The sequence below is a fragment of the Myotis nattereri genome (genome assembly GCF_964212035.1).
Source record: "Myotis nattereri genome assembly, chromosome: 5".
NCBI lineage: Eukaryota > Metazoa > Chordata > Mammalia > Chiroptera > Vespertilionidae > Myotis > Myotis nattereri.
Genome location: NC_138080.1, coordinates 109923574 through 109949794, shown reverse-complemented (window position 1 = coordinate 109949794; position 26221 = coordinate 109923574). Strand labels below are relative to the sequence as shown.

General features: G+C 68.1%; 1 protein-coding gene across 1 annotated transcript; it reads right to left on the bottom strand.

Annotated features, from left to right (window-relative positions):
• Positions 1 to 6645: 6645 nt before the first annotated feature.
• On the bottom strand, positions 6646 to 24589 carry MICALL2 (MICAL like 2). The gene is made up of 17 exons (XM_081091111.1): positions 24252 to 24589; positions 18173 to 18221; positions 17407 to 17548; positions 16513 to 16700; positions 15631 to 15746; positions 14674 to 15453; positions 13209 to 13477; positions 12803 to 12896; positions 11285 to 11445; positions 10710 to 10865; positions 10384 to 10448; positions 10183 to 10306; positions 9938 to 10028; positions 9791 to 9864; positions 8599 to 8713; positions 7152 to 7198; positions 6646 to 6811 (listed from the first exon to the last, which is right to left on the bottom strand). The coding sequence occupies exons 1-17, from the start codon at positions 24392 to 24394 to the stop codon at positions 6735 to 6737; spliced, it is 2691 nt and encodes an 896-aa protein (XP_080947237.1). The 5' UTR covers positions 24395 to 24589; the 3' UTR covers positions 6646 to 6734.
• Positions 24590 to 26221: the final 1632 nt, after the last annotated feature.

Sequence of the window (26221 nt, the reverse complement as noted above, 5' to 3'; positions counted from 1 at the left end):
AACGCTATCCCTAACCCTAACCCTATCCCTAACCCTAACCCTAACCCTAACCCTAACCCTAACCCTATCCCTAAACCTAACCCTAACCCTATCCCTATCCCAAGCCCTAGCCCTAACCCTAACACTATCCCTATCCCTAACCCTAACCCTAACCCTATCCCTAACCCTATCCCTAACCCTAACCCTATCCCTATCCCAAGCCCTAGCCCTAACCCTATCCCTAGCCCTAACCCTATCCCTAACCCTAACCCTAACCCTATCCCTATCCCAAGCCCTATCCCTAACCCTAACCCTATCCCTAACCCTAACCCTAACCCTATCCCTAACCCTAACCCTATCCCTAACCCTATCCCTAACCCTAACCCTAACCCTATCCCTAACCCTAACCCTATCCCTATCCCAAGGCCTAGCCCTAACCCTATCCCTAACCCTATCCCTAACCCTAACCCTATCCCTATCCCAAGCCCTAGCCCTAACCCTATCCCTAACCCTAACCCTAACCCTAACCCTATCCCTAACCCTATCCCTAACCCTAACCCTATCCCTATCCCAAGACCTAGCCATAACCCTATCCCTAACCCTATCCCTAACCCTAACCCTAACCCTATCCCTAACCCTATCCCTAACCCTAACCCTATCCCTATCCCAAGCCCTAGCCCTAACCCTATCCCTAACCCTAACCCTAACCCTAACCCTATCCCTAACCCTAACCCTAGCCCTAACCCTATCCCTAACCCTAACCCTAACCCTAAACCTAACCCTAATCCTATCCCTAACCCTATCCCTAACCCTAACCTTAACCCTATCCTGAACCCTATCCCTAACCCTAACCCTATCCCTATCCCAAGCCCTAGCCCTAACCCTATCCCTAGCCCTAACCCTATCCCTAACCCTAACCCTAACCCTATCCCTATCCCAAGAGCTATCCCTAACCCTAACCCTAACCCTATCCCTATCCCAAGCCCTAGCCCTAACCCTATCCCTAGCCCTAGCCCTATCCCAAGCCCTAGCCCTAACCCTATCCCTATCCCTTGCCCTAACCCTAGCCCTAAGCCTGGTGTGTCATCCTCAGAACAAGGCGTCTCCTTCAAGCCCCACACTGGCTGCTGTGACCCCGCGAGTCTCACGTGGCCCAGGCGGCGGGGGGTGTCCTTCCCAGAACCACACTGTCGTCTGAAGGGAGGTTTGTGGGACCTGGAATCCGTCTCCTCCTGCGAAGCCCTCCTCTGCCTTCTCCCGCGGCGGGGGCTCCGTGTTGGCGTGAGAACCGCCCCTCCACCCCCCACCCCACACACACTGTGCCCGCGCTGGCGCCGGCTGCACTGTCTTCAGCCTGAGAGCGGCTGCCGGCCCTCTCTCCGGGAGCCACGAGGAGTGAGAGCACCTCCCTCCCGTCTGTCTCCCTCGTCCTCTGCCCCCCGGCCCCGGGGCCGATTCTGTGAGTCCCTCCCAACGACCCTGCCCACGGGAGGGGCCTCCTGCCCAGCAAGTCCACACGCGGCCGCTGTCCCCTCACCCCCCTCAGGACGCTTTCACCTGCGAATGTCAGAAAACCCGGGGAAAGTATAAAGAAAGGGGCGTCATCGCCCCAGAGGAGGTGGCTGAAAGGTGCCCCCAAACTTCATGGCACCCAGAGCCCACCTGCGACCTTGTTTGGGGAGAGGGTCTTGCCGACGACCAGGCTGAGATGAGGCCCCCGGAGGCACCTGCACACATGACTGTCCTTGTCGGGGCAGCTGGACGCAGACGCAGGGAGACGCCGGGGGAGGTGGGGGAGGTGGGGAGGTCCCACGCCCAGGGACAGGTCTGAGCTCCCAGGCCGCCCAGCAGTCCACGGCCGCCTGCAGTTTACCGGGGCCACGCCCTGTGCCGATGGCCGACTCCGCTGCCCCCGCACCCGCGCTGGCCCTCGGCCTCTCCTGACACCCCCGTGGCACCCTGGTCAACGCATCCACACAGGCACTAAGCTGCTCCTGTCCCCGAGGGGACCCTGCCCCCGCTGCCCTGTGCTTGCCCGTGGAGGAGGCGTTCCACCGCACCAGCCAGCTCTTTCCGGAAAGTTCTCCGCGGTAAACAAATGAGGACAGACACGGCCACGTGGACACGTGATGGTGTTAAAGTCACTGAGTTTTACACAAACGCAAGAGAGCAAATGGAAGGTGTTAGCTTTTTAATTTAAGAAAAGAGGAGCAGGATATAATTTCAATTTGTGATGAAATGAGATGTTCCCGAGATTGTGATTTCAATTGGATTACACCCGATGCACTTTGTAGTGTCTGCCGGCTGCTGGCAGGTGTGTGTGGGATCTGTTAGCAATGTAACAGCTCCATCTCGCCACAATGACAATGTAACTCCACGCTCAGTCCAGTAACAATGTAACAATGTAACTCCCCGCTCCATCCAATAACAATTTAACAATGTAACTCCACACTCCCTCCTGTCACAATGCAACAATGTAACTCCCCGCTCCATCCAATAACAATTTAACAATGTAACTCCACACTCCCTCCTGTCACAATGTAACAATGTAACTCCCGCTCAGTCCCCTAACAATGTAATAATGTAACTCCACGCTCCATCCAGTAACAATGTAACAATGTAACTCCCGCTCAGTCCCCTAACAATGTAACAATGTAACTCCCCGCTCCGTCCCCTAACAATGTAACAATGTAACTCCACGCTCCATCCAGTAACAATGTAACAGTGTAACTCCACGCTCCATCCAGTAACAATGTAACAGTGTAACTCCCCGCTCCGTCCAGTAACAATGTAACAATGTAACTCCCCGCTCCGTCCAGTAACAATGTAACAATGTAACTCCCCGCTCCGTCCAGTAACAATGTAACTCCCCGCTCCGTCCAGTAACAATGTAACAATGTAACTCCCCGCTCGGTCCAGTAACAATGTAACAATGTAACTCCACGCTCCGTCCAGTAACAATGTAACAATGTAACTCCACGCTCCGTCCAGTAACAATTTAACAATGTAACTCCACGCTCGGTCCAGTAACAATTTAACAATGTAACTCCACGCTCAGTCCAGTAACAATGTGACTCCATGAGTCCAGGACTCCGACCAGGACCGAGGAGCAGGACGAGACAACTAGCTGACTGGCTGACAGACAGGCTCTCAGGACCTGCTACAGCCGCCGGGCGAGGCCACTGCCGGGGACCCCAGGAGGCTGGCCCAGGCAGGAGGCCCCAGGAATCAAGTCCAGGCTCAAGGGTGAGTGGGAGCCACAGCAGCTCAGGGAGGCGGGCCAGACTGCAAGAGGCAGAGACGCCCACCCTGGGCCCCGTCACATAGGCCCTTCCTCGGGGAGCCCCCAATGTGACGGGGGGGCTCCCCCTTCCTGACATGTGAGCCTGGCCCTCCTTTGTGACTCATTTCCCCTCTTGTCAAAGGGACAGAGCCCTGCTTACACCACCAGTTCCTTGAAGGGCTGCTCCCCGCGTGGCTGCCCCTCCACCTTCCGTCCCGACCCCCTTCCTGCTGCAGCCGATGCCTCCCGGCTCCCCTGAGTCTGCACAGCCAGGCCTTGGCCACCGGCCTCTGCTCAGTGTCCTTCAGCTCAGGCCGCAGGCCCCAGACCCGCAAGACCTGAGTGTGAGGGGTGCCAGCAGGGACCCCTCTGCCCCCCCCCACGTCCCCTGGAAACTGGTGTCTCTGGCCTCGTCGGGGAGGGAGGCCTGGCCGGGCGAGGTCTCTACGTGGGCCCGTCGGCTGCGCCTCTCAGTAGCCGTGGCCCCGGGAACCTGCTGAGCCAGTCTCTCATCTGGGGTGTGGCCCCCAGGCCTCCTGGCAAGTTGTTGGGGGCCCCCAGGGTGGGTGGGACCTGGGCTGACTCCTCCAGGTTAGGGGTGGGCAGTGGTGAAGCCAGCCCCCCCTGCACCCCAGTGGCCCCCACGGCCCCCCTGCTCCTCCCTGGGGCTGAATGGATGTCACCGGACTGGTGACCCCGGTGACCTCAGGGCTGGTGCTTGTCCTACAGCGACGGGGGCGGGGGGGGCGGTCCAAGGCCCGGCCCTGGTGGGGAGCAAGGACAGCCATGAGAGGCTCAGGGCCTGGGGCCTGGACCATGAGTGGCCACCTCTGCTGCCCCCTCTGGCGCCCTTGGCACCCAGGAGGCTCCTCTGAGGGGGACCCCACAGCAGGAAGCCCCACTGCCCACGGCTGACGGGCCGGAGCCCTCTGTGCCCGTCTCAGGAACCCCACAGCCGCCCGCCCGCCCGGGAGGTGGGTCTGTGCTGTGCGCTCAGGGCGCCCGTGGCCTCTCTGAGCCCGTCCTCGTCAGCAAACCGCCCGGCCTGCTGGGCGGCCCTCGGCCTCCATCTGGTGGACAAGAGGCCTCACTGCGGGAGGGACAGGGGCCGGTCCAGGTCCTCCTAACGCTCCCCCAGGCTCTGCTCCTCCAGCCTGCCGACCGCTCAGCCCAGGCCTCTGACCGCACAGCCCGGGCCTCTGACCGCTCCGCCCAGGCCTCTGACCGCACAGCCCAGGCCTCTGACCACTAGCCCAGGCCTCTGACCGCTCCGCCCAGGCCTCTGACCGCACAGCCCAGGCCTCTGACCACTAGCCCAGGCCTCTGACCGCACAGCCCAGGCCTCTGACCGCACAGCTCAGGCCTCTGACCGCACAGCCCAGGCCTCTGACCGCTCCACCCGGGCCTCTGACCACTCAGCCCAGGCCTCTGACCGCACAGCCCAGGCCTCTGACCGCTCCGCCCGGGCCTCTGACCGCACAGCCCAGGCCTCTGACCACTAGCCCAGGCCTCTGACCGCTCCGCCCAGGCCTCTGACCGCACAGCCCAGGCCTCTGACCGCACAGCCCAGGCCTCTGACCGCACAGCCCAGGCCTCTGACCGCTCCGCCTGGGCCTCTGACCGCTCAGCCCGGGCCTCTGACCGCACAGCCCAGGCCTCTGACCGCTCCGCCCGGGCCTCTGACCACACAGCCCGGGCCTCTGACCGCACAGCCCAGGCCTCCGACCGCACAGCCCAGGCCTCCGACCGCACAGCCCAGGCCTCCGACCGCACAACCAGGGCCCGCTGACCGCACAGCCCAGGCCTCTGACCGCACAGCCCAGGCCTCTGACCACTAGCCCAGGCCTCTGACCGCACAGCCCAGGCCTCTGACCGCACAGCCCAGGCCCACCGACCGCACAGCCCAGGCCCGCCGACCGCACAGCCCAGGCCCGCCGACCGCACAGCCCAGGCCTCTGACCGCACAGCCCAGGCCTCTGACCGCACAACCAGGGCCCGCCGACCGCACAGCCCAGGCCTCTGACCGCACAGCCCCGGCCTCTGACCGCACAGCCCAGGCCTCCGACCGCACAACCAGGGCCCGCCGACCGCACAGCCCAGGCCTCTGACCGCACAGCCCAGGCCTCTGACCGCACAGCCCAGGCCTCCGACCGCACAGCCCAGGCCTCCGACCGCACAACCAGGGCCCGCTGACCGCACAGCCCAGGCCTCTGACCGCACAGCCCAGGCCTCTGACCACTAGCCCAGGCCTCTGACCGCACAGCCCAGGCCTCTGACCGCACAGCCCAGGCCCACCGACCGCACAGCCCAGGCCCGCCGACCGCACAGCCCAGGCCCGCCGACCGCACAGCCCAGGCCTCTGACCGCACAGCCCAGGCCTCTGACCGCACAACCAGGGCCCGCCGACCGCACAGCCCAGGCCTCTGACCGCACAGCCCCGGCCTCTGACCGCACAGCCCAGGCCTCCGACCGCACAACCAGGGCCCGCCGACCGCACAGCCCAGGCCTCTGACCGCACAGCCCAGGCCTCTGACCGCACAGCCCAGGCCTCTGACCACTAGCCCAGGCCTCTGACCACTAGCCCAGGCCTCTAACCGCACAGCCCAGGCCTCTGACCGCACAGCCCAGGCCTCCAACCGCACAACCAGGGCCCGCCGACCGCACAGCCCAGGCCTCTGACCGCACAGCCCAGGCCCACCGACCGCACAGCCCAGGCCCGCTGACCGCTCAGGGCACCCGCCTCCTCCCATCCCCCCCTCCAGTGGGTCTGGCTGTGAGGAGAGCGAGCAGGAGGCCCTCACTGTCCGGCTGGTCCAGGCCTCTGACCGCACAGCCCAGGCCTCTGACCGCTCCGCCCGGGCCTCTGACCGCACAGCCCTGCGGGTCCATCGGCCACCAGAGGCTCAGGGGCAGGGCCCGGGCCGAGGCCTCGCAGCAGCGACACAGGGACTGAACCCCCCCGCCCCGTCACCCCCTGACCCCACTCCCTGGGATTCCAGCCAAGACCCCAGCAGCCAGCCTCAGACTCCGACCGCTGGGCCCCATGGGGACCTGCCTGCCGCCTGGCGGGGGTGTTGGCGGGAACCACGACGGCCGGACAGCTGGGGGCGGCCAGGGCGACAGCCACCTCGGCCAGCACACGGGCGGGAGTCAGCGCCGGGGGAGCCGCTCGCCTCTCCGGGGTCCCAGGGGCAGCGCTGGGCGGCCCTCGGTCCGCCGCTGCCCAGCTGTGCCCCCCACAGGCTCAGGCTCAGGCGCGAGGCCCCTGCGGGCTGTCAGGGCCCAGCCCGGTTCCGACCCAGGACAAGGCCAGAGCTGAGCGGACACACCTGCCCAGGCCGCCCAGACCCCCGGGAGCGCAGGGAACGGAGGCGGAGCCCAGACCGTGTGGTCAGTTCCTTTATTGAGGCCACTCGGACCCGCGGAGGGCGGTCCCCACCCCCCAGGCCAGGGTCCCGCAGGCGGCCGGCGGTCACTCGGGGGTCCGACTTCTGCCCTTCGGGGACCAGATCTTGGAGAAGCGGAACTTGGACTTCTTCCTCTGCAGGTCTGAGGAGGGACACTCAGCACTGCCCAGCTCTGGCCACGGCCCCGGGCCCGACCCCCGTCCCCCGTCCCCTCCCCCCGCGTCCCCCGGTAGGGCCCCCCCCCCCGCCTTAGACCCCACCACCCGGACCCACTGCTTTTGGACCCACCAACCCGGGAGCAAACCCCCTGAGGGTGTGCCTGCCTGTCCTCCCCCGAAGGCTCCTCCCCCGCAGGCTCCTCCCCTGCAGGCCCCTCACCCAGGGCTCCTCCCCCACAGGCTCCTCCCCCGCAGGCCCCTCCCCCAGGGCTCCTCCCCTCGGGCCCCTCCCCCACAGGCCCCTCCCCCAGCCAGACCCCTTACCCAGCCTCTGGATCATGGTCTCCAGCATCTCGTCCTCCTCCTGCTCCCTGAAACGGGAAGGGCCTCCTGTCAGCCTCACACCTGAGCCCTGAGCCCCGGGCACGGCCTTCACCCCCTTGGGCAGCTTCCTGTCCTCCCGGGGCCCAGACCCCCAACAGTGACATGGGGACCCGAGGGGGCAGGACTTCCTGAGCCGGGGCCCCTCAAGTTTGAGGGACACGATTGAGTCGACCTTCTGACCCTTTGTGGCCAGAACAGGAGCCCAGACGCGGGCGGGCAGCTCGGGGGTCGCGAGGGGCCCAGGGCAGCGCGGGAGGCACATGCGGTGACGTGTGTGCACAGACAGCCCGGCCGGCTCAGCTCAGTGGCGAGCGTCGGCCGATGAGCCCGGAGGTCCCGGGGTCGATCCCGGTCGGGGCACAGGCCCGGGGCGCGGGCGCGATGCCCAGTGGGGGGTGCGGGAGGCAGCCCATCCATGTGTCTCAGGCTGATGTTTCTCTCTCCGTCTCTCCCCCTTCCACTCTCTCTAAAAAGAAAGAATCGATGGACGACATCCTCGGTGAGGAGTAACAAAACCCCACACATGAAAGGCTGATGTGCAAAGTGTCCCCTCGGGAGTCCGACCGCTCGCTATGACGTGTGCCACCAGGGGGCGGCGCGGACGGAGGAGGCCCCATCGGCCCTGATCCCGGCCAGGCCTAGGGACCGACGCTCCCCGTGCAAGAATTTCGTGCAGGGGCCTCTAGTAAGTCAATAAACAAATAAACTGGAAAAAAATGTAAAGTCCCGCCCCCACCCTCAGGCCACTGCAGGCGCTTGGTGCTCCCCCCCCCCCCCCGCGCGCCCCAAGGCTGCCGTCGTGAACAGAGGTCCCTGCGCTGCAAGGTCCCACGGCCAGGCTGCCTGGGGGCCGGGGAGCAGGGGCCGGGGAGACGGGCCGGGGAGACAGGCTGCCTAGGGGCCGGGGAGACAGGGGCCGGGGAGACAGGCTGCCTGGGGGCCGTGGAGCAGGGGCCGGGGAGACAGGGGCCGGGGAGACAGGCTGCCTGGGGGCCGTGGAGCAGGGGCCGGGGAGACAGGCTGCCTGGGGGCCTGCCCTTGGGCTCACCCTCCAAATGCACACAGTGGGTCTCACTGTTCAGGTCTTGAAGGCTCTGAGCTCAGAGTGACCAATCCTGGCTGCCTGGGGGACGCCTGTGCTCCCCAATTCACCTGGGCCCACCCTCACCTGGGCCCACCCTCACCTGGGCCCACCCTCACCTGGGCCCCCCTCACCTGGGCCCCACCCTCACCTGAGTCCACCCTCACCTGAGCCCCCCTCACCTGGGCCCCCCTCACCTGAGCCCCCCTCACCTGGGCCCCCCTCACCTGAGCCCCCCCCACCTGGGCCCACCCTCACCTGGGCCCCACCCTCACCTGAGTCCACCCTCACCTGGGCCCCCCTCACCTGAGCCGGTCCTCGTCCAGGAAGTCGATGATGTCGCTGCGGTCGTTCACGGTGCTCACGTACTGAGTCAGCAGGTCCTGCTCCCGCTGCCGGTCCTGGGGGGACTTCAGAGCCTCTGTGGGGACAGCTGCGTCAGCCGAGCCCTGCCCCCCCTCAGGACAGGGTCCCCTCCTCCAGCGCAGGCCCCGCCCCTGGAGGCTGGGTGGGTCTCCGGGCACCTGGGACAGAGGGTGCCTCCAGGCAACACAGACGGAAGGAGAAGGAAGGACCACGTCCGAGAGGTGAGGCCGCCCCGCGTGGCCCCCCCAGCCCCAGTGGTTGCCCAGTGGAGAGAGACGCGGAGAGAGACGTGGAGAGAGACACGGAGAGAGACGCGGAGAGAGACGCGGGGAGAGACGCGGAGAGAGACACGGAGAGAGACACGAAGAGAGACACGGAGAGAGACGTGGGGAGAGACACGGAGAGAGACACGGAGAGAGACACGGAGAGAGACGTGGGGAGAGACACGGAGAGAGACGTGGAGAGAGACGTGGGGAGAGACACGGGGAGAGACACGAGGAGAGAGACACGGAGAGAGACGTGGGGAGAGACACGGAGAGAGACACGGAGAGAGACACGGGGAGAGACACGGGGAGAGACACGGAGAGAGACACAGAGAGAGACGTGGGGAGAGACACAGAGAGACACGGAGAGAGACATGGAGAGAGACGTGGAGAGAGACGTGGGGAGAGACACAGAGAGATGTGGGGAGAGACACGGAGAGAGATGTGGGGAGAGAGACACGGAGAGAGACGTGGGGAGAGACACGGAGAGAGACACGGAGAGACACAGAGAGAGACATGGAGAGAGATGTGGGGAGAGACACGGAGAGAGACGTGGGGAGAGACGTGGGGAGAGACACGGAGAGAGACACGGAGAGAGACGTGGGGAGAGACACGGAGAGAGACACAGAGAGAGACACGGAGAGAGATGTGGGGAGAGACACAGAGAGAGACACGGAGAGAGATGTGGGGAGAGACGCAGAGAGAGATGCGGGGAGAGATGTGGAAACGGCTCAAGCCCAAGCCATTCGGCCACCTGACCCATAACACCCAGCAGCACCCCCCCCCACAGCAGGAGCTGGATGCCAGTGTCCCCTGGGCAGCAGGTGACACCCTGGCTCAGAAGGCGAGCGCGGAGGGCGGGGACACACCGGGTCGGGCCATCAGCTGGCGCAGCTCCCCCAGGATGTCCAGCTGCTGCTCCTCCAGGTTCTGGTCCCGGGCCCTGCGGGCGACAGTGTGAGGCGGGACCGCCTGCCCCCCTCCACCCGGGGAGGCCCTCGGGGCTGGGCTCTCACTTGTACATCAGCTCCGACTCCAGCCGCAGCAGCAGCTGCTTCTCGTGGATGAGCCGGAACCAGTCCACCATGAGCGCGTCCTCAGAGGCATCTGCGGAGAGGAGCCGGGCTGGCACGGGGCGGGCAGGGGCCCCACAGGCTGGCACGGGGCGGGCAGGGGGCCCCACAGGCTGGTATGGGGTGGGCAGGGGGCCCCACAGGCTGGCATGGGGCAGGCAGGGGCCTTGGCGGGCAGGGCCGCTCACCCCCCTCGGCCGCCCGCAGGCGCTTCTCCAGGTCCACGCCCCTGAGCTCCAGGGCGTCCAGCTGCCTCTCGATTTGCTGCACCTGCCTCTGGATCTCCTCGGGGGGCAGGTAGTCGGGGTGCAGCTGCGGAGGAAGGGGGTGAGGGGCCATCCAGGCCCGGGGCTGAGCTCCTGCCCCCGCCCCCCGCCCGGCCCACTCACCCTGACGGGGGAGGTCACCGGCGTGCCAGGGGAGGCGGGGGCAGCGGCTGGGCCCACGGGCCTCCCTGGAGAAGGAAGGGGCAGGCTGAGCGTCCTGGACCAGGGTCTGACCCCCAACAACTCGTCCCCCCAGCTCTGTGCCCCACGTCTCCTGCACCCCCCCCACCAGCTTCCCTGTCTACCCAGCAGGCCCCTGGGCAGAGCCCACAGACAGATCTGGGCACCATCCCCTTGCCCACACCCCTCACCCACTCCCCCCACCTGCACCCCTCTGCCCGCTCCCCTCGCCCACACCCCAGCAGGAATGCTGGCCCGCTCTGGCTGACCTGGCTGGTCAGGAGGGGGTCTGTCCTCCTGGGTCTGGACCAGGGCTTCCTGCCGCGGGGGTTTGGGCTGAAGCCAGTTGCCAGAAACGTCCAAGCTGGGGGGGACGGCCAGCTTCCTGCGACCGGACGGGGAGGGCTCCCTGGGGGAGGTGGTTGCTGTGGACAAGACACAGGCCTGACGTGGGGCCAGCAGGCCCGTCACTCCCCGAGCGGGGCCGCCGCGGGCACCACAGCTCCCAGTGCCGGGCGCAGCCAGGCGGCCCCTCCAGCAGCGCGGGCAGGATCCTCAGCACAGCCCGGGGCCGGCGGCCACTCAAGGCCAGGCAGGAAGAGGGGATGCAGGGGTGACTGAGGGTGGGAACACTCACACACACGTGCACATGTACAGGCACACGCGTGTTCACCCATGCACACACCACGTGCATGCCCCAAGGCCCACCAGGACCACTCTCCCTCCCCGCAGCATGGCCCACAGTCCCAGCCCCGGACGCCGCCCCCAGGGGCAACCCCTAGACCCTGTCCCCTGGCTGGGGTGGGGGAGGTCACTGGGACCCTGGCTTCCTGCTGGGAACTACCTGAGAGGCTGGGCTGGGGGCCAGCAGGGCCCGGTGTCCTGTTGGGCCGCACGGGGGTCAGGGTGATGCAGACGCCCCCCTCGGAGCTCCCAGGGACCTTCTGGGGCGCAGCCCCCGCCCTCGGCTCCCCTAGGACCCGCGGCTCCATCAGCTCCGGGGCCCTGGGCGGGAGGCAGGAGGTCAGCAGAGAAAGGGGCGGTGTCCCTGTGCCCACAGACACGCCTGAGGCACACACACCGCCAGAGGAAGGCTGCGCGTGGGGCGTGGGACGTGGGGCGCCGAGGCCGACGCACCTGCCTCCTGGGACCCTCCCAGAGCACAGTGTGTCTATGCCCCCTCACCCCCTGCAGGTGGAGCACGTGCTCGGGGGTCAGGCCGCCCTGGGCAGCTGACCCTGGGCCCACGGCCCAGACCAGGGTGGACTCAAGCACCTGCTGGACCCTCCTGCCTGGGGCGTGTCTGGGGGAGCCACCCCTTTCCACGGCCACACACGGGTGGGGGGGCCCCGCCCACTCCAGGGTCAGGCCCACTGACTGTTCTTGTCCCTCAGCCACTGAGGCCGGTTCACCGAGTGAGGATTCCAGGGCCCCTGATGGGCCCACCCAGCCACCCACCTTCCTGCCTTTCCAGTTTTCCAATGGGAACACGGCCCCCTGTCACCTGGGCTGGTGTGAGCCGTCCCCTGTCACTCAGGCTGGTGTGACTATCCTGTCACTTGGGCTGGTGTGAGCCGTCCCCTGTCACTCAGGCTGGTGTGACTATCCTGTCACTCAGGCTGGTGTGAGCCGTCCCCTGTCACTCGGGCTGGTGTGAGCCGTCCCCCTGTCACTCAGGCTGGTGTGAGCCATCCCCTGTAACTCGGGCTGGTGTGAACTGTCCCCTGTCACTCAGGCTGGTGTGAGCCATCCCCTGTCACTCGGGCTGGTGTGAGCCGTCCCCTGTCACTCGGGCTGGTGTGAACTGTCCCCTGTCACTCAGGCTGGTGTGAGCCATCCCCTGTCACTCGGGCTGGTGTGAGCCGTCCCCTGTCACTCGGGCTGGTGTGAACGGTCCCCTGTCACTCAGAGACACGCTGCTGTGACCACTCAGGCTGGTGTGAACTGTCCCCTGTCACTCAGGCTGGTGTGAGCCATCCCCTGTCACTCGGGCTGGTGTGAGCCGTCCCCTGTCACTCGGGCTGGTGTGAACTGTCCCCTGTCACTCGGGCTGGTGTGAACTGTCCCGTCACTCAGAGACAGGCTGCTGTGACCGCTTAGGCTGGTGTGAACTGTCCCATCCCTTGGCAGAGCTGGCTTCGGCTGCCCAGCTGCGGTGCTGGGACGTGCCCACATCCCTGCTGTGGGTGCTGATCAGCTGATGTGTGTTTTTCACTCGGGAGCATTTGTTGAGCACCGACTATGTGCCAGGCCCCGGGCAAACCTGGGACGGGCTCCTGCTCAGGCCCCGTGAGCACAAACCCACAGGCACAGGGGCAGGTCCAGGCGCAGGAGCCCCCCAGCCCGCCCACTCGCCCCTCACCTCTCAGCCAGGTGCTTCTTCGCCACGGGCTTCAGGTGGCTCCTCCATGCTGCCGGCCCATCCACCTGGTCCTTCTGGGGGCCAGCGCTCGGGCCTGGCGGGGGGCAGAGACAGGACATATTGGGGGGTTCTGGGGAGAGTCTGTGGGAAAGGCTGGTCCCCACCATCTTCCTGCAGCCGTTCCGCCCACAGGCGCCCAGCAGCCAGGGCCCCAGGAAGGAGCACTGCTGGGAGGCGGGCACAGGCCTGCAGCCTGGCCTCCAGACTGTGTGCCTGGAGGACTCACACTGCCTCTCTGGGCCTCACCTTCCCCGCTGCCCAACAGGTATGTCCAGTGAGCCCGCGACTGCCCACTGTCCGTGCGGGGGACCACCCCCTGCCCCATACCTCACTGCGGGGCTCTCACCCTTCGCCAGCGGGGCCTCTGGCTTCAGCCTGGAGTCAGCAGCTGCCCAGCTGCCCCCTGAGGATGCCGCTGAGCTCGTCCTGCCCGCCTGGGGCGACGTGGATGCCCGTGCGGTGGTGCCCACGCTTGGGGGGGCTGCCAGCTCAGTCCCTGCCGGGGGGCTGAGGGCCGGGGGAGACGCCGACTGTGGCAGCTTGGCCGATGGACCTGCTCGTGGCCCTTCGGCTCTGGGAAGGCCGTTGGAAGCAGAGGCAGTGGCTGGGGAGAGCCTGTGGGTGCGAGAGCGGGGATCAGGCACAGGTGGATCCAGAAGTCCCTCCCATGATGCCAGCAGAAGCCCCTCGGCCTCCCTCGGTGGTTGGTTCCAATGCCCACCCTCCTGGGGGAGGGCAGGCCCCTCCAGGGAGGCGGGACAGGCCGTGGACACACTCCCGGCACTGCCGTATGTCTGACCTGACTCTCCTGTTTAAGGCTGGTGTGGGATGAGGTTAAAATGCCCCCCAAACACATCAGGTATGGGGTGTGCGAGGAGCGGCCGTACCTTGTCCCTCCCTCCCCCACCTGTGCAGAGCCGTGGCCCTCCCGGGCCTGCCTAGCTCGCCCTCCTGGTCCGTGGCCACCCGGGAGCCATGGGTCGCTCTGGGCAGAGGGCAGCACGAGGCAGTGGGCGCTGTGCCAGCCAGGCTTGGCATCTCCTTACTCGCTAGGTGAGTAGTGAGCTGAATGGTGTCCCCCTCAATTCCTGTCCACCAGCATGGACAGGCTCTTTGCCAGTGTAATCAAGTGAGGGTGAGGTCATCCTGCATTAAGGTGCCCTAAGTCCAATGACACGTCCTTATGAGAGACAGAAAGACAGACAGACACAGAGAGACAGACGTGGTGACAGGCACAGAGGGAGGAGGCAGCCGCGAGCCAAGGGGTGCCCGGGCACCAGAAGCTGGAAGAGGCAGGAAGGACCCGCCCCGAGAGCCAAGGAGGGGCCCTGCGACACCTCGATCTCCCACCCTGGGCTCCAGCGCTGCCCGCACACCAGCCTGGGCTGGCCCAGCCTGGGACGTTGGCACGGCCCTCCTCCATCCCAGGATGGCACCCGCTCCGGTTGTGTGCAGAAGGGACGGGCGGCTCAGAACCCCCAGGTCAGGTAGGTGACAGCTGGGTGTTAAACAGGGGTCCTCAGCAGGACCGAGCCACATGGGAACCCCATGGCAGTGCCGCTGTACCCGCACCCCCAACGGCATGCAGGCGGCAGCCTCAGATGGTAGCTGTGTCCCCCGCCCACTGCCCGCCAAGCACTCTGGCTCCCTGGTCTCATTCTCCCATTTCCCAGATGAGGAAACTGAGGCTGGAGGGTGAGGCCGCACCATCACACGGCCAGGTGGTGCAGAACCCCAACCATCCCAACCCCTCTGTTCTCTGGGATCCCCAATGGGCAGACAGGGCACCCCAGTCCTCCTTCCCCACGCACCTGCCTGGCGCCTGAGCGTCCCCGAACCCGGGAAGGGCCTTCCGGAGACAGCTCAGCGCTCGCTCCCTGCGGTCGGCCTCGGAGGGCGCGTCAGCTGCGGCTGGGGCCCTGCTGGCCGGCCCAGTGCTGGGGGCTCCGGGCGCCTGCAGGAACCTCTCGCGGGCCTGCTGCGTCCTGGAGGCCGACGGGGTCCAGGCCGGGGCTCCCGCTGGACTCGCAGATGCTGGGCCTGCACTGGCCTCGGCCCGGGGGGCCGGCACTGGGGAGGCTGCCCTGCCTCGCTGCGTGGCCGGGAGAGGGTCCGGGGCACGAGGGGTCACAGCAGGACGGGGGCTGACCGCCGCCGCGTCCTGTGCGGCCGATGACCACCCTGCCGGGGAGCTGTTGGCCACCTGTGTTCTGGCTCTGCCACCCACAGGGCCCACTGAGGGCCTGGACCCGGCCGGGCTCCCCCAGGGGACGTGGGAGGAGGGGGCGTCCCGAGGGGCAGCTGCGGCGGGCACGAAGCCTTTGGCCGTGGCGTTGCCCACCCTGGGCTCCCGGGCTGCAGGCCCGGCCTCTGGCCGTGCGTCTTTCCGTCCATGCGCCTCCTGGGCCGTCTGTGGGGCGCTGGGTGGCTGGGAGTCCGTGGGGACGGCCCCTGGCTGTCTGGGGGCCCGGCCCGGCAACATGGGGCTCGCGGGGGCGGCGGCGGGGCGGTGGCTGGAGCAGACGAAGACGCCGGGCTCCGCCGTGGGCCTGTAGGCGCCCGGGCGCAGCGTGTTGGAGCACTGCCCGCACCTGCGGCGGAGGACACGGCGCAGCTGGCGTCACGTGGCCACGTGGCCCGGAGACCGCGGTCACGCGAAGACGCCTCTCCGGCTGCTCTCCGGCCGGTCAGCTCCACCAGGCGCTGCTCAGGGGTGCCCCCCCCCTCAGCAGCGTCGGTGCCGTGGCCCCCCCACACACAGGCCCCACCTGAAGCAGCTGCGATGGTACAGCTTCCCGTCCACCAGGTGCCGCTGCACGAGGTGCACGTGCCGGCCGCAGACCCCGCAGGAGCTGCTCACCGCGCCGCCCGCCGAGCCCTGGCCCTGCCGTGGGAGGGGACAGCGGCGTCTGAGCTCGGGCGGCCCCGTCAGCCGCAGAAAGATCCCACTTCACTGACCGGAGAGCTGAGGCCACAGAGCAGCAGCCAGGGCCCAAGCCCAGGCCAGCCGGACGCCAAGTCCAGGCTCTCCAGCCTGGCCAAGCGGGTGCGGCTGGAGGCTTGGTTTGGGGGTTCTTGAGGAGCTAGGACCCCCAACGTCCCTACCCCAAGGCACAGAAATCCAATCCAACTCCGAATGTCGGGCCCAGCCCCGGGAGCCTGGCGTGACGGCCGGGGGACAGCAGGGGGCGCCCGAGCCCAAGGTATGGCCCCTTCAAGGCTCCACCTCTGAAAAGTGGGGACACAGCTCCCTGTGTGGGCCGGCCTAGGAGGGAAGACGCACCCACTTTCTCTCCTGGGCCCACGGGAGAGGGAGCAGCCGGAGTCGAGAAAACCACTCGGAGCCCCGATATGTCTGGGTTCAAGGTTCAACCGACGGGGAACTCAGCCGGCGGGGAACTCCCTGGGCCTCAGCTTACCCGTCTGCACAATGGGGACCCTCTCCCGACCACACAGGACTGAGGGAACTCGGGAGCCAGTGCCCGTGGGCTCCTGGTAAACGTTGCTGAGGTTGGGCCGGAACCCAAGTGGGCCCCAAGGAACCCCCCGCCCCCCAGCATGGGTTCAGGGGCAAACTGAGCCCGCCCAGCCCCCTCAGGGAGAACCCGTGGGAACCCCAGAACCAGAGGGCGGGCAGGGCTGGCGCTTACAGCCTTCAGCGGGGGGCCCTCTGCACCCCTGTCCTTCCGCTGGACCATGGCGTTTGTGCTGACCGGAGACAGCGGCAGCCCCCGGGCGGGCGTGGGCGAGGGCCTGGCCGGCTGGGGCCAGGCCTTCTTCCCGGACGGCTCCTCCTCAGCCTCGGACGGGGGCCTCTTCACGCCAGCCATGCCCCCAACTAGCAGGAGACACAGGGTCAGGGGCCGGCCCAGCCCCCACCCGGCTCCCAGTGTCTGGGCCACCCCTGCCTGAGCCCTTGGGTGGGTGGATGTGGGTGCCCAGCTGGGGCCTGGAATGGGGGAGGGGGTGGGAGGCAGCTCCTGCTGGGGTGCGGGGGGAGGGGTGGGAGGCAGCTCCTGCTGGGGTGCGGGCGGGGGGGGGGGGGCAGCTCCAGCAACAGCCAGCGCCACCAGCTGGGGCCTGGCCTCACCCGCCCTGCGACCCTGCTGGGGTCAGGAGAGGGGACTTTTCTGTTTCTCCACCAAGTGGGATGGAAGGCGGGGAGGCGGGCTGGCCCCGAGCCCAGACAAGCCCAGAGCGATTCCGGGGATTTCTAAGGCCGGGCCGAGGAATGTGGGGGGAGCAGGAAGCACAGAGTGCTGGGAGAGAATGGCAGGCTGCCTCCCCCCGCCACCACGTCAGGACCACATGGGGGGACAACTGAGCTGGGCCTGGAGCCCGCAGGGGTCTGCCCAGCTGCCGAGACCCAGCGAGGGGGAGGGAGGCGGGAGCTGGCGTGTCTCTCAGGGGGCCTGCCCAGCCGGCTCTGAGCCGGGTGCGGGGAGGACGGGCCCTGGACCCCTGGGAGGAGGCCGCAGCACAGGGGGCTGCCCACGCCCACGGGGCAGGGGGGTGCCCGCCAGGGGCAGCGGGGCAGCACTCACTAGGCGAGCGGCCGTGGAAGTAGTTGTAATACTGCGACACGTAGGTCAGGATGCTCAGCCGGTCCGGCACCTTCAGAGCCACCATGTCCTCGGCCTCCAGCAGGGCCGGGATGCCCAGCTGCTCCTCGGCCACGCGGAAGGCCTGGGGAGGGACGGTCAGCGGGAGCGGCCTGGCCACCAGCTCACCCCGAGGTGCCAGAAGCAAGGACCCCACTGGGAGCCCAGAAAAGCCTGGGCCCAAGGTTCCAGCTCGGCCTGTGTGTCCTCCCTGGGCCTCAGTTTACCCGTCTGCATAATGGGGATCACGTCCCGACCACGCAGGACGGAAGGCGCTGGGGAGCCAGCCCCCACGGGCTCCGGATGTCAACGCCCACCCAGTGGGGCACAGGGTACCCAGAGGGCGAGGGGCGGGCTCTGCCCTCGGTCCCCAGCGTCTGGGACAGGGAGCCCGCTTTGCAGCAACGAGATGGGCTGGCTGGGCCGGGAGGCTCCCGCTGGGACCACAGCCCGCAGCACGGCCGGGAGCAGCGTGAGCGGGACCCCGGCAGCGGCTGAGAGGCTGGGCCGGGCGGTGGTTCCAGGGTGAGGAGCAGCCGACGGCCCAGCCAGGACCCACCGGGCGCTGCCCCCAGAGCCACCTGGGCCGGCTCTGCCTCGGATGAGCAGGAGGGCCCAGCCACCCGCCCGCCCAGGAGGGGACAGGGGAGCGCAGGGCCAGCCTCCCTCCACACGCCCGGGACGGCGGGTGCGGCAGGACGGGACTCACCAGCTGGTTGTTCTCGTAGACGTTCTCCTTCCTGAGCGCGTCGAAGTCTCTAGAAGGTAACCACGCAAAGCAGCTCAGACCCGGGAGGCAGGGCTGGGAGGCCTCGGGGGTCAGCCTGCCCGGATGGGACCTCAGGTGGGCACGGGGGGCTCCAGGGCAGGGACAGCGACACGCAATGAGGGACAGAACTCGGCCACCCCCCACCTGATCCCCAGGCACCTCCCCAAACACCCACTGAGTCGGTGCTCACACCCCCACATGCTATCGATGCCCACCCCTCAGGGATGAGGAAGCTGAGGCACAGAGAGGCTCGGCGACTTGCCTGAGGTCACCCAGCAGAGAAGACCAAAGCCAGGCCATGGCCCCAGCGTCCAGGGGAGTTAAGGTTCGACCAATTGGGGCATGGTTTTTAAAATACATATATTTTCATTGATTTCAGAGAGGAAGGGAGAGACAGAAACATCAATGATGAGAGAAAGTCATCCATCAGCTGCCTCCTGCACGCCCCACACTGGGGGTCGCGCCCACAACCCGGGCCTGTGCCCCGACCGGGAATCGGACCACAGCCTCCTGGTTCCTAGGTCGATGCTCAACCACCGAGCCACGCGGCCAGGCTGGGCGTGGTACTAAGCACCCACCTGGTGCCCAGCCCCCTCCCCAGGGAACAGAGCCCCGCCCCCCACACACACCTGCCACAGGGGCAGGACGTCCCAGCCACAGGGTCGCGTCACCAGGCTGCCCGGAGCCCCACTCACGCCCAACGTAGGCACCGCGGCCCCTGGCACCCCAGAAGGGTGGTCTGAGCAGACAACACAGCCAGACCAGCAGGCGGCTCGGGAGGCGGTTACACACACGTCTGTCGGTCTGTCTGCCTGTCCAGGGGGCTGTCTGTGGGGCCTGAACAGCACCCCTGAAGCTTCCGTGTGACCTGGATTGTTCTGGAAGCTTCGCAGCAGGGAGAGCCGGGGAGAGCGTGGGTCTGACTCCCGCAGGGTGAGCCCCTGCTCCCAGGGCCGCAGTGACCCAGCGGGGGGACCAGCTTCTGCTGGGCAGGGGGGGCCCCGGCTGCGGCCGGCAGGTCTCAGACGAGGGGCAGCCGAGACCCGTCACAACCAAGACCAGGAAACTGAGGCCGGGTCGCCGGGAGGGGATGCGAGCGCGGCTGCCCCCCGCCCCCCTAGGGGCCCTGCTGTCCATCGCCCGGCCGGCGCCCGGAAACCCCCCTTCCGCCCGACCACCCCGCAGGCAACGCGTTCCAGATGCCAGACCGCCCGGCACAGAGGGCGCTTTGTGCGCGGACGGGCGGCAGGTGTGTCTGGTGGACAGACGGCCGGAGGGGCGGGAGGTGGGCCGGGCGAGTGCAGCACAGCCCGCACCCCGTCCACCTGGCTCTATCCCGGCCACGGCCACAGAGGGAGGGTCCCCTGCACCCCCAGGGGCGCCCACTACGCCCGCAGTGTCTGGGCTCGGAGCCCCCTGCCCCCACCCACCCCTCTGAAAGCTCAGCCTCCCCCCCACCCCCCGCCCTGCGTCCCCCGCAGACCTGCCCCGGGTCACGACCTCCCCCGAGGTGCCCCCTGGCAGGAGGCAGGAAAACAAGTTCTGTTTTGTCTCCTAACAAGCAGGAGGGTCTTTCCAGAGAGCACCGCCGAGCGAGGTCACGGGGGTGGCCCCGGCCGGAGTGACCGTGTCCTCACGGAAAGGGAACTGGGACGGAGCACAGAGGGAGACGCGCCTCCAGCCAGGGCGGCCCCAGGAGGCCCCGGCCGACACCCGACCCGGCCCGGCCCCTCACTGCTGCCGCGGGAGCACCCGGGGGTGCTGGGCGGGCCCGGCTGGCCTGGGGGAGGTGGCCCCTCGTTTCAGGCCTTGCTGGACCACGAGGCTCTGGTCCTCGGAGACGGGCCAGGCATACAGCTGGTGCTCCGTCAATGCCTGCGGGGGGAGCGTTCTGTTGGCCTTCACGGGCTCTTTCTTTTTTAAAATATATTTTTATTGGTTTCAGAGAGGAAGGGAGAGGGAGAGAGAGAAAGATCATGATGAGAGCGAATTGCCATGGATTGACGGCTGCCTCCTGCACGCCCCCCACTGGGGATCGAGCCCACAACCCGGGCCTGTGCCCTGATGGGAATCGAACCCTAACCTCCTGGTTCATAGGTCGACGCTCACCCGCTGAGCCCACTGGGCTGGGCCACCTACTCTTTCAACACCGATGAGCGACGACGACGAGTGAACCACCCACAGCCCCACTGGGCACATGGCCTCTGGCGATGGCTCGCTTGGCCCGCGCCCCTGCCTGCCTCCCACGGCCACAACTGACCGGGACTGTGGCTGCTGAGCCAGCCCGCCTCCTGGCCCCAGCACCTGGGGGCTCGGGGCATGTGTCCCTCTAAATTCCTGGAGAGCTGACCTCATGCTGTTTATTTCCTGGAACAAAATGCAGCCCCTGGGGGGGGGGATGTGGGGGGCGGGTGTGGGGGGCGCTGGGGCCGAGGGCAGACAGAAGGGAAAGCCATTCCCGAGCTTTCTCCAGGCCCCTCAGCGCATCTGGAGTTAATCCTGCGTGAAGGGAGCAGGGGGAGGGGGACAGAGGGACAGACGGAAAGCTGGAGGGAGAGACACAGCAGAGAGAGGGGAGACAGGGCTCGAGGGAAAGTGACCCCAAGGCCGACACCTGGGATGGACATGGGGAGAGGGTGGCCGGAGGGACGAGGTGCCTGAGGCCCCGGGCAAGCCCAAAGCCCCCCCTTCTTGTACGCGGTGGGCAACTGAGGCACCTCAGCAGCTGCCCAGCTCAGGCCTCCCCAGGCCGGCACCACCCTGCTCCCTACCCCAGCCAGAGGGGTCAGCCCTGGGGCTGCTCCGGTGCCCGGGGTGGGGGTCTCGGGGGGCGTTGGGCCCTGGGCCGTCCCCAAGGAGGGGGTCCTGCAGCCCCCCCATGTCCATCCCAAAGATTCTGGCCGGAAGGCTGGGCAGCAGGCCCTCAGACGGGGACAGAAGGCCTCTGTCCTCAGGCACTTCCTGCTGACCTCATGCGGGAGGGACAGTGCTGCCTCAGCTGCTGGGGGGCCCCTGGGAGTCTCCTGACCCCCCAGCAGGCGTGTCTAGAATCGTGGTCCAGGAGCCGCCCTGCCTGGCCCTGGGCCCTGACCCCTCCGGGCAGGGATGGACAGGTCACCACCACGGCTGGGGACGGGGAGGCCCGCGACCTGCAGCTGCGCCCTGACACCACTCGGGCGGGCGTCCAGAGCTGCTACGACGGCCCCTCCTCAGCGGGCCTGGGGCTGCCTGCTGCTGGGGGCTCCTGCTGGGGGCTCCTGCCGGGCACCGGGCACCTGACTCACACCGGCCCCCGTCCAGGGGACCTTAGTCCCTCCTGGCCTGGCCCCAGCACAGGCCTCCGGTTTATGCCCTCGGCCGCCCGCGCTGGGCGGCACCGGCTCAGCTGGTGCTCACCTGGCCTCACGGGGAGACAGACCTGCAGGCCCTGGCCCACCTACAGCTGCGGGGTGGGCACAAGCCTGCCCCCCAACAGCAGATTCACCCACGCCTCCCAGGCCCCCGAGGAGCCACCAACACAGGCCGCATGGCCTCCTGGAGCAGCCGCACAGGAACCCCCGGGCCGGGCGGCAGGCAGACCCTGCGGGAGCGTCCGGCGCCGTCCCCACCTGGCTGGCCCCGCGCCTGCGGCTCCTCACGGCCGCTCTCCCTCCGCCAGGCCCAGAGGAAGTGGCTCCCGTGGAGCAGGAAGGACTGAGACAAAACAAAGGGACTCGGGACAGGATGTCCCCTCCGGCTGCAGAGGGTCTCACCGGACGGAGGGGTGGTCTCTCCCTGCGGGTCCTCCCAGCCCCTCTGCTCCCTGCACCTCTGGGGACAGCGGGCAGCTCTCTGCTTCCTGGGGAGATGCCCCTCCCAGCCACCACCTTGCCCAGAGGCACGGAGGGGTCAGAGTGGAGGCGGGTGCTGAAGGCACAGACACGGGCACAGCGAAGGGCTCGTGCACGGGACACGCGGGTGCCCACACCCCAGCCCCCTCAGCCGCTCCCTCAGCCAGTATCTACGCAGCCACACCCACCAGGTGGCAGCCTGCACCACTTCCTGGTTCTGCCGTAACAAATGACCACACGCCGGGCAGCTTGGACAACACACTTATCCCCACAGCTCTGGGGGCCGGACATCGCCCGGGTGTGCCCGCCGGAGGCTGGCAGATGCTGTTCCCTGTTCCTCCAGCTCCCGGTGGCTCCACGCGGCCCTTAGCTTGTGGCTGCATCGCTCCAATATCCGCCTCCGTGGTCACATGGCCGCCCCTCCGCCCTCGTGCACGGCCCCTGCTTTCAGACAACTACCGAACTCCTACCATATCTACGGAGCCCCAAGGGCAAGCCCTTATCTCTAGACCTCCAGCTGTGCGCTGATATCCACTGAGCACCTGTCATGCGCTGGGGACGCCCCACCTTCTGGAGCCGAAAGTCCAGGGGGCAGATGGACCGCAGCCCAGTCAGCAAGCAGGTCACGTGCACGGGCCGGGCGGCGGGCGCCCCTCCCGCGGCCTCACGGCTCTCTCTCGGAAGCAAGCGGCCTGGAGCTTCCATTCATTCCCCTCACTGCCTGTGACTAAAATGTCTTTCCCGGAGGCGGGGGCACGGCCGCCTGAGCAGACGCAGCACTGGCACGCGGCAGGCCCCCACGGCCAGGTGAGCGGCTGCGGGACTCGGGCCGTGCCAGCGCTTGTACACGCCCAGGTGTGCGAGCCCTGCTCACCGCAGGCAGCAGGGCATGTTGGGACAGGCGGACAGGCGCGCACGCACGCACACACACACACACACACACGCACACGCACACGCACACACACGGCCTTCAACCCCAGCACAGCTGGGAAGCTCCTGGGGCCCAGAAAGACCCCAAGTCCCCGGTTACACCCATGTGGCGGCTGAGCCCCCCACAACGGCTCCAGCTCTCCCTCTGGTCGCAGGTCCTCCTGCCGCCTCGTGGGGCCTGTGTGGGCTGGGACCCCAGCCGGCCTCATGCGGGCGCTGCCTGCCCACCTCTGCTCCCTCCGGGTCCCTCTCCCAGTCCCCACCCAGCCCGGCAGGGCTCAGCTTCCGGGGTTCAACGTGGAAGCACACTCTGCCCCCACAGCGTCTGCCTCCCAGGGGGATGGGCACCCGCTGGGTGGGGAGCAGAGGCTGCTGCCCGGTGCCACACGGGCGCTCCCAGGAGGCCCCACGGACGAACCTCGGGGGGCAGAGCCTTCGGGCGGACTCCCTCTCAGACCGAGACCGCGGCTGGGGCCGGCGCCCTCGAAGGACAGAGGGCATCTGGGCGCAGGGGGGCCCAGTGCAGCCCTGACTGCCCGACGCTCTGGGACCTGAACAGGTGTCTCCCGTCAGCCTCAGTTTCCCGTCTGCAGCTCAGGCGTCCCGAGCGAGGGCTGCCTCCCCGCTCCCTGCACACGCGCCCCACCCCCTGGCTCCGGCCTGGGCTTCGCAGGAAACGGTCAAAGGCCCTCAGACGCCCTCAGACGGCGCCGGCCGGGCTGCAGGTGGCCTGCCCAGCGCCCTCCCTCCAGCTTTGCGGAGGGCTGAGCTCAGAGCTGTCTCCCCAGCCGGGCGGCCCCGGGGGAGGGCCCTGCCGAGTGAATAACGGGACGGGGGTGGGGGGGGGCGGGCAAGGCTGGCACCAGGCATGGCCGCCTCCCTGCCTCACTCTGACCCCGGCCCCTCCCCTGCCCCTCTCCCCTGCCTCCCAGGAGGGGGACTGCCTCCACCGCCCCCTTGTCACCCGGGGGTGCAGCGGCCTGACGGCGTGGGGGGCTCGGGCTTCCTGCTCTGCGTCGGCCCCGCCCCCTCGGTGCCCCTGCGCTGCTCGGAAAGGAGCCCGGACAGGCTAGGGGGTGGGGGGCGGATGCCGCCCGCGAAGCCCCCCAGAACCCCCGCCCCCCCCGCTGGCGGGCAGGCGCCGGGCGGGGGCGGGAGGCGGCGGCCCCGGAGGAGCGAGCGGAGCGCGGGCCCCAGTCGCGGCCTGACTCCGCCGCGGGCCGGCGGCGCTGGGGGCGGGAAGCCGGCCGGGCACTCACAGGAGGTCGGGCCGGTGGCGGTGCAGGAGGGCGCAGAAGGCCAGGCCGTCGCGGAACGACGTGGTCATGTTGGTGATGCTCACGTCGCGGTAGCCCTCGCACTGCTGGCGGCACCACTGCTGCAGCGCCTGGATGGCCGCCATGCGGGCAGCGGCCCGGGCGCGGGGGCCGGACGGCGCCTCCGGGGGACGAGGAGCCCGACCCCGAGTCGGGCGGACGAGGAGCCGGATCCCCGAAGCGGGAGGACGCGGGGCAGGATCCCCTCGGGAGGACGGGAAGGGGCCGCGCGGCCGGCGGGACAGCGGCCGGCAGAGCGCAGCCCGGGTCCCCGTCCGCCCGCCCCCGCCGGGCCCCGCCCCCTCGGGCCCCGTCCCACCCACCAAGCCCCGCATTGGCTCCGGCCTCGATCAGGCCCGCCCCTTCCAGACCTCGGCCCCGCCCCTTCCAGGCGGGGCTTCCCGCCAGGCCCCGCCCCCTCAGGGTCAAGGCCCCGCCCCCACCAGGGCCCGGCCGCTCCTTGCAGCCGCGAGCCAGGGCAAAGGGGGCGCCCGCCCTGGGGTGCCGGCCCCGCTGCTCCCCCGGAGGCTTCGGGATTGTCCTTTTCCATGGCCCCCTCACCACCAGCCTCATGGCCACCACAGACGGGACATGAGGCTGCGGGGATCCCATGCCCGGAAAATGGACCCCCGCTGGCCTGCCTGTGGCCTCCCCGGGCCACGTGCCCCCCTCGGTCCCCCTCGCCCCCCCCAGCGCCCCTACAGCCAGCACCGCAGTTTCGGGGGGAAGGACTGTCCCATCGGGTTCTGCCCCAGCCAGGTGGCTCAGCTGGTTGGAGCATTGTCTCATGCACCAGAAGGTCGCGGGTTCGATTCCTGGTCGGGGCACGTATGGGGGCAACTGATGGCTGTTCCTCTCGCTCCCCCTTCCTCTCTACAAACATGTCCTCAGGTGAGGATTAACGAGGAAAAGGCAGCATTCTTCCGGGTTTTAGGCCTGGGTGGTGCCGGCCAAGGCGGGGCTCACTCCTGATTCACAGAGGCGCCTGAGGCTGGGCCGGGTGTGGGCCACCCGCCTCCCGTCCGGGGCTGGTCCGCTCGGCTGCTCCTGGGGCACAGCCCTCCTGGGGTCGTGGCGACGTTTCCGTTTCCCACTTTGTGTGTCTGTGACAAGTGGCCAAGGAGAAGCACCTCTCGAGGGCCCTCCGCCATCGGGCGGCTCCCTACACGTTCTCCCCAGGAAGCCTGCCTGTGGCCACGTGGACAGACGGCCGGAAACACTGACACCACAACGTGCGGTCCCCCTGGTGGCCCAGCCCCAGGCTTGTCCAGACCAGGCTGCAGGAAGGAAGGAAGCAGGGTGCTGGCCCAGCGTGGCCCTGGCAGGGAGGCAGCGTGGTCCGTGCCCACTCGAAGGGCCAGAAACTGGGTCCGCCCCCCAGACCCGGCTCGGCATCCCAGCTTCCCTGCAGCTCGCCCTGAGGTGTGGACACCGGCCGCCCAACTGGGTGCGTGAGGCCCTGGCACAGGCGGTGAGCTCCCCGTCTCAGGGGCATGTGACCTGGGATGCTCGCTGGCATGGCTGCTGCCCACACCTGCTGGGGGTTCCCAGCATGAGGACGAAGGGCAAAGCGTCCGGTTCAGCCAGACAGGTGGCCCGGCCCAGAACAGGGAACAACTGGGTTCCTTGACCGCAGGGCAGCAGTCAGAACTGGAAAAGCCGGTGAGATGTCCCCAAGCGGGCTGCTCTGGGGCAGTGACAGGCGCATTTGTGGGGTGTCCCCACCAGCACCTCACACAGCACTTCCTTCTGTGGGCCCTGCTCCTCTCCAGGCCCCCAAGCCAGGGCCCCAGCCCACCTCCTCCTGCCTCCCATGCACCCACCCTCGCCTCATCCTGACCGCTCTGCCAGCTCCCGTCCCCCAAAGGGGGCCCGGCCATGAGCGGGTCTGCCCCGCGCCAGCTGGTGGCGTG